Source organism: Balaenoptera physalus (genome assembly GCF_965194825.1).
Source record: "Balaenoptera physalus genome assembly, chromosome: 8".
NCBI lineage: Eukaryota > Metazoa > Chordata > Mammalia > Artiodactyla > Balaenopteridae > Balaenoptera > Balaenoptera physalus.
This window is the reverse complement of record NC_138887.1, coordinates 2,955,620-2,971,957: the sequence shown is the minus strand read 5'-3', so window position 1 is coordinate 2,971,957 and position 16,338 is coordinate 2,955,620. Positions and strand designations below refer to the sequence as shown.

Genomic DNA, 16,338 nt, shown 5'->3' with positions numbered 1-16,338 from the left:
TTCATTCTTTCATGATTAAGTGTAATGTCACTGCATGTTTTTCACAGAGACCTTTTGTCAGTTAAGGTCTCATCTATTCCTCATTTACTGAGTAGCTTTTATTTTTTAATCTCTAAATGAATGGATGTTTGAATGTGACCACATGCTGTACTAATTGAGATGATCATATGGTTTTTATTTTTTATTTTATTAATACAGTGAAATATACTGATTGATTTTTTTAAAAATTAAACCAACTTTTCATTCCTAGGACAAATCTCTTTGGTAGCTATGTTTTATCATATTACATAGTTTTTTTACATATTATTGAATTCAACTTGCTAAAATTTGGCTATGACTTTCTACATCTTGTTCATGAAGGGTAATGGTTGTAGTTTTCTTTCTTTCTTTCTTTCTTTTAAATTCCCTTGTAATATATTTCTCTAGTTTTGCTATTAGGCTCATGCTGGCCTCAGTGAATGAGTCGGGAAATATTTTCTCCTCTTCAATGTTCCAGAGGAGTTTCTGCAGAATTGATATTATTTCTTTCTTAAATGTTTTCTGAAACTTACCAGTAAAACTATCTGGGCCTGGAATTTTCTTTGTGGGAAAATTTTTAGCTACAAATTGAATGTCTTTCATAGTCGGAGTTTTAGGCTCTTTCTTTCTGAATGTGCTTTGGCAATTTGTGTCTTTCGTGAAATTTGCCCACTTTATCTAAGTTGTCAGTTCTATTTGGGTAAGGTTGTCCTTAGTGTTTATCTCTTAGTATCCGGCGAATCTGTAGTGATGTGACCTCTCTCACTCCTGATATCAAGAATTTGTATCTTTTCTTTTTTTTTTTTCCTGATTGGTCTGTCTAGAGGTTGCCAATTTTATTGACCTCAGAGAACCAGCATTTGATCTCATTGATTTTTCTCTAGTTTTGTGTTCTCTTTTGTTAATTTCTACTTTGACCTTTATTATTTCAACTGCTTAGTTTACATTTAATTTGATTTCCTTTTCCTAGTCTCTCAAGGTGGAAACTGAGGTCACTGTTTCAAGACTTTGTTTCTTATCTGACCCAGGTCTTTTCTGCTTTTGTCCTGAAAACTGATTTAACAGCACCCCACAGAATCTATACAGTGTATCTTTATTCTCATTCAATTCAAAACAGTTTCTCATTTCCCTTTTGGCTTCTTTAGATGTGTGGCATTTCATTTCCAAAATTTGGGGTTTCCCAGGTACTGACTTTGTCACTGATTGCCAATTGCCTTCTATGCACTCAGAGAACATACTTTGTATGATTGAAAGCTTTTATGTCTTTTGAGACTTCTTTTATGATCCAGACTATTTTTCATCTTGATAAATATCTCATGTCCACTTGGAAAGAATGTGATCCTACTGTTTTGGGGGAGAGTCCTGTCTTTGACTTGTGATGAGAAGAAAGATAAAGTAGCACATTTTTATCCCCTCCTGGGTGAAAACTGGCCATCTATCATCTGCTGTATTTGCCCTGCCAGTGTGTTTGGTATAGTCCAGACAGCGCTTTAAAATATCTAAATCATTTTCATATTTAAAAATTAAAGTGGATTCTCTGCCAAAATTCTAGCTCCTGGGATTTCAACCCCGACCCACCATGTTAGCAGAATCCCCTGTCTGGCATATCCAATCCCAATGAAAAGCAAAAGGGAAAAGTGGAGGCCAGGTTTATAATATAATGGGCCTTGCGTGTTACACACAATGATTAGACTTGGCATTTTTTAGGCATGGAAGAGTAGTAAGGGAGAGTGATGCTGGTCAGTAACTTGAGGTAGGACATGTGTCTGGTCAGATCATTCGAAGGGAGGTAGAGAGGTTATTGGAGAAATTTTGAGCCCTAAAACCTTGGTCTGAACATCACGAAACGGCTGGGTCATTTTCTGGCCTGGCTCATGGAAGGAGTGGGGGACACATCATGTCAGTTGCCTCTTAGGTGTTAGGTCTGGCAGGTTAAACTGGGCTGATTCCCAATGGCCTCTGGGTTTTTTATTTGCCTCTAAAAGCATCATTCCTCTGTTTATTCTTATCAACTAGAGTGCTAAGTGAACAAAGCAATGAAGAAAGAATAAAGATTAAATTCCAAATTTAGGGGCTGACTACACTGACGCTCTTCTCTCAACTTATAGGACCAAGAAACACAAGTGGACCACCTCCAGAAAGATTCACAATTGATCACTCGCTGCTGGGAGGTTAGGATTTTCCCAGTTATTGGCTCTCTTTTCTTTATATAGTAACCACCATGAAATATGCCAATGTATTTCCTAAACATATACTCTGAGATGACAAACATTTAAACATACATGTTGTGTGTATGTGTGTGCTTCGGTAGTGGTTCCAGACCAGTCATTTAGAGTCCCCACAGCCAGTGGCTTTGTTCTTAGCCACTTAGAGCCTAGATTACAGACAGAGAGGCCATTTCTCCATCTGGGAAATGTGCTTGCATTCCTCCTGGTTCTAGAACTGAAGACATTGCCTAGGGAGCTTTCCTTGCAATCCCTTAAAACTATAGAGCAGTTATATTTTGGAAAGGGGTAATCCATCTCTCATTCTTCTTTCAACTCAACTACATACACTCTTGTGCAATACACACACACACACACACACACACACACACACTCCCTGCCAGAAACTGCACTGATCCAAAAGGTCCAACACTCCTTTGATGAGTAGAGAAGTCATGAGTTTTTCTTCTTTTCTGAAGCATCTGCTGATTTACACGTGCTGGTTAGCTATGCCCCAGCCAGCCACTTCCAGTGAAAATTATGTCATAGAAGGAAATAGAAAAATAGGACAACCATAGTTTCTTTTCCATTGGGTCCTTCCTTACTCATTTATTGGTAGAAAGTGTGTGTGTCAGGAAGCAAAATAAAAACAGCAGCATTAGTTTTGTTCAACATTTCCACGGCTCTCATATGAAAGAAATACATATGCATGTACAGTTATGGAATACAGATTGTGCCACTGGACCTGCATATGAGCTAAGTTCTCCTATACTCTCGTTTAAAACTGGCATTGCACAATATAAAGATGAATGGTCAGATCCGTGCTAATGATTTTAAATTTATCGTTTTTCTTTACTTAGAATGACAGTAAATAACAAGTGAAAAATACCATGACATGTTGAGAAAGAGATCCCAGAAAAGGAAAAAGTTTTCAATTTTAGTAACTGTAAGCACATTTTCCCCTGGATTTTATACAAAAGGCCCGGCACTCTGATTTTCCACTGGGCAGCATGCTGCTGGCCCCTGGGGGCGGGGTGATGCTTTCTGGTGGAAGTCACCGTGTTCTCACTCTCACTGCCTCTCTGCTCAGGTTTTGGTGCCTTGTGGCCCAGCTTTCTCCCATCACCCCGGGTGAAGCTCATCAGACCAGGCGGCCCCCAAGCTGCTTGCATGCGTCTCTACCAGTGTCAGGGCAGTAGGTCGCCCGGCTTGGTGTGGCCAAGCACGCCGGGCTGCCTCAACCCCGAGTGCGTGTGTGGTTTTCTCCTCTTTAGAGAAAGAATGACTGTAGCCATGTTGGCGGTGGCACAGAGCTCCTCAGAGCCAGGTCCCCTCACTCCACGCAGAGTCGCTCGGCGCTTTCATTCGTTACGCAAATGTGGGACAAGCTGGTCCCTTCACGCCCAGAAGGGTGACCACAGTGGAACGGCTGTTCTTCCTGTGTCTTCGATCCCTCGTCTTGCCGTGGTTGGAATGGAGCTGAGGATGAGTGGACCCCCTTTGCCCTAGAATCCAGGACTCCACGCAGTGCCCCCCCCATGCGCTGGGGTCTGGGACGTGCCTGAGAAGAGGCCCTGAAGGTTACTAGAAAGAGCTGCAACCTGCGAAGTGCAAATGCCAACATTGTGATCAAGCATCTTTCAGAGACTCCTTGCAGCCCAGCAGGAATCAGCCTGGATCAGAGGCCCGCATCCGTGTGCCGCGGAGCCCCCGACGTGTACAGGCTGGCAGCAACCAATCACGGCACGGGTGGGCGCCAGCTTTCTCTGAGGTTGATGCTAAGAGATCACTGATCACCCACCCCTGTTTACCCCAAGGGATTCCTGGACGATTCAACAGAGGTGGCGGCCCGAAGATGGAGAAGGTTGACTTACCGCCACAGAGGCATGTGATCCTCAAGTGATGGATGGGAAAAAAAAGAAAGTAATGTGTACAGAGTAGGAAACATTCCAGAGGTGACCTGCAGGTGAGAGACTCGTTAACTCAGACAAATTTCTATTTCTGCACGATTTCAGCCTGTTTGTGTTGGCATCTGGCCTCTCTGAGAGCCCTCTCCCCATCTTTGCTTTTCTTTCCAGGAGTAAAACAAAAGAAAAAATGGGATTGTAAAATGGAACACAATAGCCCTGCAGCATTCACTGGTCTGATACTCCATTCTGCTTTTTCATTTTAAAAAAGCCCAGAGGTGTGATTCTGCTGTGCGCAAGTGAGAAGCACACAAGAGAATCCCCTGGCAGACAAGGTTGCCCCTAGGCTGCTGCACCTCAATTCAGCTGTGGTGTTTCTGACTCAGTAGGCAGGATGCAGCTGCTCTTGGGAGTAATGAAAGTTTGATTCATATCTGTTTGTGTGTGAACAATTGCCAGTTAAATAGTGAACTTCTGTTGTGAAGACAGGCACAGGAAGCAGGGGCCCCTCTCCTGAAATGTCATTCTATAGAAAGCCCGAACCCTGTACCAACATCTTCATCATTATGAATCTCAAGATTTGTTATTTAATTGAGGTTTCTTTTTTTTTTTGATACAAATAATGATAGCAAACTTTAGAGTGCTTATTTATGGGTGAGGCAATCTTTTTTTTTCTTTTCTATTTTTTTTTAAATTGAAGTATAGTTGATTTACAATGTCGTGTTAGTTTCAGGGGTACAGCAGAGTGATTCATATATATATATATGGATAGATATAGATATATATAGATATATTCCTTTTCAGACTCTTTTCCCTTATAGATAGGTTCTTATAAAATATTTAGTAGAGTTCCCTGTGCTATACAGTAGGTCCTTGTTGGTTATCTATTTTATATATAGTAGTGTGTATATGTAACTGAAGTTTCTTAAGCTACAATAGCCTGAAAACAAAAATAGTGTCCAACTAGCAACCAACACTGAACTACCTAAATATGTAAAGCAGATACTATCAGAACTAAAAGGAGAAATAAACAGTCAAAGGGCAGTCAGAGGGTCCAAACTTTGAGTTATTAGACGAATAGTTTCTGAGCATGTACCATACAGCATGGTGACTATAGTTAATGATACTGAACTGTATATCTGAAAATTACTGAGAGAGTAGATCTCAAAAATTCTCATCACAGGGACAAAAAATTTTAACAATATAAGGTAATGTTAACTAACCTCACTGTGGTAATTATTTTGCAACATATACATACATCAAGTCATTGCATTGTACACCTTAAACTTACACAACACTGTGTATCAATTATACCTCAATGGAGCTGGAAAGAAACAATGCCCAAGTATCGTAGCAAGTGAAAATGTTCCTGCCTGTATCCCATTACCCCTAAAAAACTCCAAGCCATCTATAGCTCTGGAGCTTACCGAAGAGTGCTCTTGTACTGTACAGACTGGTACCTCTGCACATGTGGTGCCCCCGCCCTGGTCCCTCTCCTGCAGCTCTGTCCCTCCTCAGTGCTGCTGCGACAGTCACCCTGCTGCTGGGCCTTCCTTGACTGTGTACCATAAAGCGCTATGGCTTGGACACTGCTGCCTCTTAGGCCTGCTAGAGTCACAGGCGACCCGAGGTCTGGACCCAGTCCCAGTCTGGATCCTGACGCTGCGTGAGGCTCAGAGCCCCTCCCCCCGACGATGACAGAGCTGCCCCTCCTTGGTCACTCCTGTGCTTCCTCCTCTCCACCCTCAGGATGAGCCCCTGCGAGGAGGCCCCTCAGCTCCTCATCAGCTGGGATCCCCGGTGGCTACCCTCGTCCGTCCTCGTATCCAGACTGGCCCGCTGCTGGAGGTAAACCCAGTGCAGGTGCTGGAGTGGAGCCGTCCTATGTAGTGAATGTTTGGGAATACACGAATACAGAACGCATTACGTTCCCTTTCTTCTCCTTGGTAAATGTAGCCCATAGACACACGAAAAAGATGAAGCTATCCCTTTGGGAAGGAGGCTATGGGTTGGCCCAAAAATCAGAAATTTAGAAATGTCATTATATTTCTGTGGCTGGATCCCTCCACTCTCGAACTATGTTAGATAACAGAGTTTTTAATTTTTTTTTAAAAATTAATTAATTAATTAATTTTTATGGCTGTGTTGGGTCTTCGATTCTGTGCGAGGGCTTTCTCTAGTTGCGGTGAGCGGGGACCACTCTTCATCGCGGTGCGCGGGGCTCTCACTCTCGCAGCCTCTCTTGTTGCGGAGCACAGGCTCCAGACGCGCAGGCTCAGTAGTTGTGGCTCACGGGCCTAGTCGCTCCGCGGCATGTGGGATCTTCCCAGACCAGGGCTCGAACCCGTGTCCCCTGCATTGGCAGGCAGATTCTCAACCACTGCGCCACCAGGGAAGCCCCAGAGTTTTTAATACACAGAAAAGTATGAAAGAATATGGAATGCTGTTCATCCCAGCTTTGGTTTTTGGAATGACATCAGAATGAATGATACTGAACAAATGTGAAGGATATAGTCTTACTTGTAAACTAGTATGTTCTGAACCTTCAGCTGAGTTAAAACCTGGCAAGTTCTTGAATGCAAAATCATGTATAATGACAGAACAGACATCGGCCTAGGTCAGAAAATCCTCTTTAGTCAAAACTCCAAAGATGTGTGTCCTGAAGAGGCTCATATTTCTAGAAAATACTGCAAGGAATCCTAAACCCAATTGCATAATCCTTGTGTGGGTTGTGGGTGTAGGTGTAATGTTACATAAATTCAGGGGCTGAATATCTCATCCAAGAGACTCAGAGACGCTTCCTCTTGACAAGGCACGAGGGGAAAGCACAGCTCTTAGTATGATCTCACCAGGAGAAAAATTACGACAGCTGGCAGCTAAAATAAAAGCTTCGTGACAAAGTGGCAGGAGAGCCAGACCTACACATTCTCTCCATTTGCTGGTTGGCAGTGAGTTCTGAACACATTTGCTGACAAATATGAAGGGCGGCAACTGCTTCTGTGTTGAATGGGTCACAGGGCAACTGGGTGTTGGGCATAGATTAGAAGAATTGTCTTCGCATAACAGCAGAGGACACAGTGTCTTGGGTAAAGTTTCCTGGGCTTGAATCCTTGCTCTGTGCGACCTTCAGCAACTCAGTTAACTCCCCAAATTCTTAGTTTTTTCATCCCTAAAATGGGGACAACAATAGTACCTATCTTTTGGGTCACTTTAAACATTATATAATTAGTGTTATTAATGAATTGAACACAGTGCTTTGCCCCTAGTAGCTGTCCTTAAACGTTAACTATGAATATGGTTAATAATTCAGTCAATACATACTTGTTGTCTAATTATTATTAGAAGAGAGAGAAGACAGAAAGGTGTTTGTCTTCTGGTAGGTGCCGGAGGCTGGTCCAAGAGAAACAAACCAGGGATGAGGATAGGGCTGAGTCAGCTCCCAGACTTGTGATTTTGAGGCTCAGTGTATATGAACCTCTCCCAGAGACCTCAACCAAGAACAGCCCAGAACCAACCACCTCATGCCTAATCCAATTGTGGTCCCATCCCATCTCTCTCGGTTCCTATTCCGGCTCCTATTCCACCAAGGGACTCCGGTTCAGAGGCAGTATGACCCCCAAATCCCTTCCACCCCTTGAGGGTGGTTTCAGGATTCCTGGGAATCAGAGCCCTGCCCTGCGTGAACTCCTTAATTGCTAATACCTGACAGCACTTTGTGGATTCCATGCCTTGGATGAATGTCTGGTAGCTATTCAGATGGAATTAGCCCTGACAAGGAGCAACAGACTAGCCTACAAAGAGCTATCTTCAGGAGCTCCTAATTAAGGAACAGGCTGCAGAAGGAGAGGACCCAAGTCTCGGAAGACACACTAGAGCTACTTCCCAATCTTTCCTGTGCTTGGCCTTACCCATAAACTACTACTTTGGAAAAAAAGTACTGCCATTGTTTTAAAGGAGGATTAACACTCTACAAACAGACCTTAGATTAGGCAATGATTTCTTAGATACGGCACAAGCAACAAGAGAAAAAAATAAATTAATTGAACTTCATCAAAAATAAAATATTCTGTGCTTCAAAAAATACCATCAAGTGTGTGAAAGAACAGAAATAGAAAACCAACTTACAGTTACCAAAGGGGAAAGATGGTGGAGGAGAGATAAATTAGGAGTTTGAGATTAGCAGATACAAACTACTAGATATAAAATAAACAACAAGGTCCTACTGACCAGCACAGGGAACTATATTCAATATCCTGTGATAAACCATAATGGAAAAGAATATGAAAAAATGTATGTATATGTATAACTGAATCACTTTGCCATACAGCAGAAATTAACACAACATTGTAAATCAACTATACCTCAATTTAAAAAGAAAAGAGTGTGTAAGAATAACCCACAAAAGGATAAAATATTTGCAAATCATATATGATAGGGATTTGTATGTAGAATATAAAAAGAACTCTCACAACTTGAAAATATAAACAATCTAATTTTCAAAATGCACAAAGAACTTGAATCACATTTCTCCAAAGGAGACATACCAATAGCCAAAAAGCACATGAAAAGTTGCTTAACATCATGTCATTAGGGAAACGTAAATCAAAACCACAATGAGAGGGACTTACCTGGTGGTGCAGTGGTTAAGAATCTGCCTGCCAATGCAGGGGACACAGGTTCAAGTCCTGGTCTGGGAAAATCCCACATGCCACGGAGCAACTAAGCCTGTGCACCACAACTACTGAGCCTGCACTCTAGAGCCCATGAGCCACAACTACTGAGCCCGTGTGCCACAACTACTGAAGCCCGCGTGCCTAGAGCCTGTGCTCCGCAACAAGAGAAGCCTCCACTCGCCACAACTAGAGAAAGTCCATGCACAGCAATAAAGACCCAACATAGCCAAAAATAAATAAATAAATTTATTTTAAAAACCCAAACACAATGAGATACCACTTCATACCCACTAGGATGGCTATGATCAAAGACAGACATTAACAAGCGTTTCCGAGAGTGTGGAGAAACTGGAACCCTCATTCACTGCTGGCGGGGCTGGAAAATGGTGCAGCCACTTTGTAAAAACTGTTTGGCAGTTTCTCACAGGGTTAAACACGGAGTTACCATATGACCCAGCAATTCTACTCTTAGGAATATACAAAAGAGGAATGAAAACATGTTCACACAACACCTCGTACAGCTGACCTTTGAACAACACGAATTTGAACTCTTTGGGATTTTTTTCAATAGTAAATACTACAGTACTACATGATCCACAGATGGTTGAATACACATATGCAGAGACTCAGATACAGAGCAACCTTGTGGAGGGTCAACTATAAATTATACTCAGACTTTCCACCGTGAGAAGGGTTGGTGCCCCTAAGCCCCGCATCATGTGTTGTTCAAGGGTCAACTGTATGTGAATGTTCATAGCAGTATTATTCATAATAGGCAAAAATTGAAAACCACTTAACATGTTCATCAGCTGATGACTCTATAAACAAAATGTGGTCTATCCATGCAAGGGAATGTTATTTGGCCATAAAAAGGAAATAAGTCCTGTCATACGCTACAACATGGGTGAACCTTGAAAACATTGTCAGTCAAAGAAGCCAGACACAAAAAGCCACATTATTGTATGGGTGCATTTCTATGAAATGTCCTGAACAGGTGGATCCATGGAGACCTAAAGGTGAGTGATCCTGAGGGGGCGGGGAGACGGAGGAATAGGGAGAAAATGCTTACAGACATAAGGTTTATTTTGGAGGTGATAGCCATACTCTGAATTTAGATAGTGGTGATGGCGGGGCACCTCTATGTATAATCAGACAACTGGATGGCCACTGGAGTGTACATTTGGAAGAGGGGACTCTTATGGCATGTGAATATCTCAATAAAAATCAAGGACTCTACATTAATGTTTTTTTTGAGTTACTATTGTCAATTAATAATCTCACATGAAATGCAGTCTGGTTTTAGTAACTTACCAACCTAAAAAAAGTTATTAAATCCTAGCCTAAAGCAAACTTGAGAACTTGTGGGGAGAGAGTGAGCTCTGGTGCCTTGTCTTCTTATAAGGACCCTAGTCCTGTAGAGCTGGGACCCCACCCTTATGACCTCATGGAACCTAAATTACCCTCTGAAAGGCTCTATTTCCAAATTCAGTCCCACTGGGGGTTAAGGCTTCAACTTAGGAATTTGGTGTGGTGGGGGGGTGGGGGTGGGGGTGGGGGGGTGTCGGGGGGGGTATGGGGGTCGGGGGGCACACACAATTCAGTCCATAGTACATTCAAAATAAATATCCATTTTGGTATCTAAATTGGTATTGATCATATGGTATGCTTTTTATTTTTTTTAGTACTTATTGCCCTAATTTTTAATGTAATTTACTTAATTGTAAGTTTGTATAATTTAATTTTATATTGAAGTTTAGTTAGGTTATTACAAGATATTGAATATAGTTCCCTGTGATGGTATGCTTTTTTTTTTTTTTTAGGTAATTAAAATTGCATAATCAGGCCTCGGAAAAACCTGGATTTGCCTCTGATGATTCTAATACTTCAGAGGAGGAAACTAAATCTTAGAAAGGAGAAGAACTCACTCTTAGTAGCTCTGTTAGCGAGTGGAGAATCAGGCCTGAGGCTAGTGTGAGCCTAAACCCTAGCTTTCCTGCCTCACTGGGAGCCTGTTAGAAATGCAGACTCTCAGGTCCCACAGCCCGGGAGCCACTGGACGAAGAGCTGCATTTTAACAAGATCCCCAGAGTGTCTTGTGTGTATTCAAGTTTGGGAAGCACTGCTCTCAGCTGATCTGCCCGGGGGGGTGGCGGGGTTGGGTGTGTGTCATGTACATTCCTCCCCTCCTTTTCCTCGGATGCGTGTCCGGTAGCTGGAGGGATTCTGGGCATTGGAGGGACCCCACCTGGAGGCGGGGGCTGAGTGCACAGGCGGAGTGGGGCGCTGAGGGCCTTTGCTGCCCAGCAGAAAGGGGAGATCTGGGCGGAGAGGGAGCAGCAAAGCGGGGCGTTGGGGTCAGGGCAAGGGAAGGGAGCCCCTGAGGTGACCTCACACTCTGATTCTCAGCAGCAGTGACAGCGCCCACTCCTTCGGCCAGGAGCTGCATCACGGCCGTCCAGAGCCGTAGCCAGGACGGGCCAGTGACAGCCGGCACAGGGACACCAAGCATGGTCCCCAGGCCTCAGAGCGGGTGCTGAAAAGGGGCAAAGCTTCAGCTTTCCTGCAACACTTAGGAAGGTGAGACAGGCAGCTGCCAGTGTGTGTGGGAGCCTGGCACCCACCCTGTCTTCAGTGACCTCGTGATGGGTGATGGCAGCTTGAGACAGGCCAGGGTGGGAGCATTCACACAATAAAAATTGACAAAGTCTGCAAACTGTGGCTTTTTTTGTTTGTTTGTTTGAGCCAGCACGTCTCTGGGTATTTACAACACCCAAAATAGAACATTTAATGATAGTTAATATCTGCAAAGGTGCTAGTTAGTCAGGGAAACTTAAAAGAGTGTGTCGGTAAGGAGCAGCTGGGAACCCCTGTCCCCCAGAATTCAGGCCCCTGCATGCAGGTGTGCATTTGCTGTAGAAGGTCGGTAAGCAAACCCAGGAGAGCCCTCCTGCTCAGGACTCCACAAGGGGCAGAGCCCCCGCCCTCAGGCTCTCAGCTATCTATTGCTGGTTCCCTATTGCTGGTACCCTGTGGCCGGAAACGCTAAGCCCCTGCCTGGTACTTCTGTTTCCCTGGTGTGGCTCCATCTGGGAGGTGGTCAGCTGTTTCCAGCCTGCACACAATGGCTGGCACATAGCAGATACTGGAAAGTATCCATCTAACTGCACAATTTTGGACCACACCTCTACACAGGTGGGTCTGCAGGGATCCTCACGGTAAGGGAAGTTTGGGTTGCAAACAGAGAAACTGGTTTCCTGCCTCCCAGGCTCTGTGCCCCTCCTTCACAGCTGACCCAGGAGACTGCCAGGCCTGCCACTGGAACTCTCCCCTGAGGGCCTTGGGAGCTCAGCCCACCATTCCGATGGCAGGTCTCATCCTGCCCCCCCGCCTCCTTGTGACATTTCTTCCCAGTCCTTGCCCTCCACCCCACTCCTGGACAGAGGTGCCTGTTGGTTTTCGGGGTCTGAGATGCCTAGTGGCCCTCCTGGAATCAGAGGTGTCCAGGCCTCTGGGTCCTTCCGGGCCTCTATCCCATGAGAGCAACTTGAACCTCAGCCTGGAGGTGGGAGACTGCCTCCACCTATTAATTCTTCTAAGACGTTGACTGTCTGGCGGAGAAACAGCTACCTGCTGTGACCCCCTTCTCCACTGGGACACTGGGCTATTCCTCACCCCCACTCCTTCTGCCACAGTCCCAGGCCCTCCAATCCCCTGTGAACCATGAGCAGCACTTCCTCCTGTATCCGCAGCAGGCTCCAGGCCACAATCCCTGGTCCACCTCCCGGCTCTGGCCCCTCCCAGGCTGCCCTTTCCCATGTGGCGTCCAGAGCAAGGAGGGACTCCTGAGATCCTGAGGAGGAGACCCTGACCCCCAAACCTAGAGGGGGAAGGAGTCGTGGAGACTCATTCATTCAGTGCACTGGTTACTTTATGGAGCCCCCCCTCCACCTGCCAGGCACTGTCCTAGATGCTGGGGGTCCAGTGATGCATGAAACAGACAAAGGCCCAACACTCACTGAGATCAAATTCTAGGGGAGGAGACAGATGGCCAGAAACATGCTGAATATGAGATGTACTTACATATTTATATTGCATTGTTTTATAATGTATGCACCCATAATTGTTTATACACTTATATAAATATAAACAAAATTTATATATACATTCATATATAAGCAACATTTTGTTTATAATGCAAACATAAACAGTTCTTTATAAATATAAACAAACATTTAAATACATGCAAACAACAAATATATACTAAAATATATATACTATTGATATATATACAAACAGAATGATAAATGTTTGGAAGAAAAATAACTCAGGACAAGCAGAGCAATACTAAGTCTGTGCTTTCACACAGAGGGCTCCGGGAGGGCTTCCCTGGGGAGGTGGTATAGTATCTGAGCAGGCACCGCAGGGTGGGACGGTGCAGGCGGGCAATCCCGTGGCAGAGCTTCCCAGGCAGAGACCGGAGGTGGGCAGAGCCAGGGGTGCTGAGCCGCAGGGCACTGGGCTCCGAGGCCGAGCGCAGAGGTAGGAACAGGCTTCTGGGTGGGCGCCCCGGCCTCAGCACTTAAGGCCTTTCAGGTCCGGGCAAGAACTTAACATTCTGTGTCTAGACCGGGCCCCCCCCCCCAACGCCCCCGCTTCGTTAATAGGAAAGCTGGAGGGTAGAGGGAGGACGACTCAGGCTGGCCTCGGGATTCCTCATCCAAGTTTAAGATCCGAAGGCGCACCTCCTCAGACACCGATCCCTGCAGGCTCACTTACTCGCCTTTTAGACTAGTCGTTGGAACCACAGCAAAGAGTCATTTCTGTTAGACTTTCGCACTAGCCCAGATCCCTTTTGTGGCTTTGGGGTGCGTTAGGAGGCGTGTGGGGTGAAGCTCGCCAGATCGGGGGCCTCTGGCTGGCTTGCTCTGGGCCCCCCGCGGGCTACCTCTGCTGGCATTTCTGCCCGCGGCCAGCACTCGGATCCAACGCGGGGCAGCGCGACCGCGGCGCCTCGAGAACAACTAGGCAAAGTCGAGCGCGCGTCCACCCGAGCTCCGGGAGCACCTCCGGGCCGGCTCCAGCGCCCGCAGCTTCCGGCTCCGGACGCCGGGGCGGGGCCCGAAGCTGCATTTCTAACCGGCTCCCAGATGCTGCAGGTCAGGCACCTACTTTGAGACCCACCGCACCAGAGCTCCGTTGCCCGGATGGAGGTTCTTTTGGGTTCCAGGGCAGCGAGCCTGGCACCGCTCACTCACTCTTCGATCGCCCACCTCGCCCTCGCCGGGCCCCGCCGCTGCCAGGTGCTTCCCCCTCCGCAGCTCCTCCCCACCGCGGCGCGGCGCGCTCCCGGGGCCCGGAGGTCTGGGGGAAGCGAGCGGCGGCGCGGCAGCGGGCCGGGAATCGCCCCCGGGCGCCGGTGCCGCCGGGCCCGTGTCCCGGACGCGCGCCGCGGGCCGGGTCCGCCGCTCGGGAGGCGCGCGGCGGCGGCGGCGGGGGCGGCGCTCCCGGGGGCGCGGCGCACCTTACTCCCGGCGCCCCCGCCCCGCGCCGGCCCCTCCCCGCGCGGCCCGCGCTCCCGCCCGCGCGGGTCGGTTCCAGCCCCTTCCGTCGTCCCGGCCCCGCCGCTGTCCTCCGCCGGCCCGCGAGGGAGGACGATGGGTCAGCGCGGAAAAAAGTGAATGAGGGCGGCGGCGGCGGCTGCGAGCGCCTGACTCGCGGGGCCCGAGCGCCGCCCGCGCCCCCCGCCCGCCGGCTCCATGGACGCGCAGCGCGCCTCGGCGGCCAAGCCCCCGACCGGGTAAGCGGCTCCGGGCTCCGCTCGGCTCGGACGCCCGCGCCCGCACGGCGCGCACTCGGGGCGGGGGCGCCCCTCTCCGGCCCGCGGGCCCGCGCCCCGCGAGGGAAGGGGGTTGTGTACTTTGTGCTCCCGGGTCGTTGCCCGGGTAACAGTGTCAGGCCGAGGCCCGGGCGCTTTTCGCGTGGGTGCGTTTGTGGGCGCGCTCCCTTTGGGGGGTCCCCGCGGGCAGAGCCCCACCGAGCCCCGAGCCTTCCTCTGCCACCCGCGAGGGCTCCCCGGGGGCGGGGGGGGGGGTGGGAAGGCGGTGGAGACTCGGCCCCGGCCCCCAGCCCTATCGCTGACTTGCCCGGTGCCCGCCCGCGTTCCAGTCTGGTCACCCTGCACCTGGCACGGCACCCCGCCCCACCGTCCGCTCTACCTTCCCCCCAGAAGGAAGGGGAACAGGTTCCGGGCTCCCGGAGGCGCCTGGGTGCGGCGGTCTCGGGAGGGCTGTGTAGAGGGCACTGCCCTGGAGGTCCTCCTGACCGCTGCTCCCCCGCCCCGGCTGGCTTTTCGGGGCTCCCCTGCACAGGGCACAGGCGGGGCGGACCGGGCCCGCGTCAGGGACCCCAGCATCGGAGTATAGTCGGGGCTCCCATCCCGGCTGGCGTGGTCGTGCCCCTGCCCAAACCTTCGCGGGGTCTGTTTTCCATGCCCACACCTCGCGTGTGTGGATTGCATGTCACGTTCATATTTTACTCGCAGAAACAGTAACTTCCCTAATACGAGAAAAACAAGCCTGGTCTTTAACCGGATCCTGAGGCGGAATTTGAACCTTGCACGACCCCACGGGGCCTGGCGGCCGCTGCGCTGCGACGTCGCGCGCTCTGCTTGCGGCTGCCTTGCGTCTCCGCGGGGCGCACCCAGGACCTGCGAACTGTCTTACGGGCCTGGAGCAAATGTGTGATGAGTCCTGCAAATGGAATGAGTGCCTGGGGTGGGCCCTGCACCTGCTTCCCGAAGGGGCCCACGTTCCCCTCTAGCAACTGGTCTCCAGCGAGGCAGCTTTGGGGACAACTAATCTCATTTCTTTGCAGTGTATCCCACTGACTCATCCTGCCCGCGTGTGCCCATAGGCCGCGGTGCTGCCCAAGTGCGCAAAAGGTTTTCAAAAACTGGCTTTTTTTTAAAAAAAACTCTCCCTTTAATGCCAGGAAAAAGTGAGCCAGGTTAGCAAATCAAATAATCCTGAGGCTGAGGAATGTTAAAAAGAACTTTTTTTTTTATTGCGGGCGCTTAGTGGTTATGTAATTACGTTTGAATAAACAAATCTCCCGCAAAGAAAATACACGTGGGAAATCCTTTTTCATGGTAGTGGTCATTGCAAAATGACTTAGAGAAATGTGAAACAGAATTGCCTCTAAATCTGCCGTCTTCGGAGCTTATTTAATGAGCCTGCTTAAGGAGACGGAATCGTTTTTTGGCAAAACTACCTTATAAATATATTTGAAGGAGAGAACGTTTAAGAGGCCAGCGAAACGGTATCCAAAAACTATCTGTGAGATCCTTTAAAGGAATCTGATCGTAGAAGTGAAACGGGGAGCCCTAAGAATGGGGCCCTCTTTCCAGGCTGGTACTGTGTAAGCAAGAGGGCAGTCACCCTGGGTCTGGTTCACAGTGCTTTGCAGAGCTCGGGTTGGCCTTCACGTCCAAGTTCCCCAGGGAGACTAAGGACTTTTGCTGTGGATATGGTAACAAAA

At 48.1% G+C, this 16,338-nt stretch overlaps 1 protein-coding gene across 13 annotated transcripts in view; it reads left to right on the top strand.

The window, feature by feature from the left end:
- The first annotated feature begins 14,128 nt into the window (after positions 1-14,128).
- Positions 14,129-16,338, top strand: part of COBL (cordon-bleu WH2 repeat protein) — a 270,313-nt gene continuing 268,103 nt past the window's right edge. For 5 of the 13 annotated variants that reach the window (XM_082473237.1, XM_082473249.1, XM_082473246.1 and 2 more), the window contains exon 1: positions 14,131-14,599. In XM_082473237.1, the coding sequence (XP_082329363.1) occupies positions 14,559-14,599 (41 nt within the window). In that variant the 5' untranslated portion in view covers positions 14,131-14,558. Of the gene's footprint in view, positions 14,600-16,338 lie in introns of all 13 variants that reach the window. The other 8 variants (XM_082473239.1, XM_082473238.1, XM_082473236.1 and 5 more) reach the window with 5 other exon arrangements.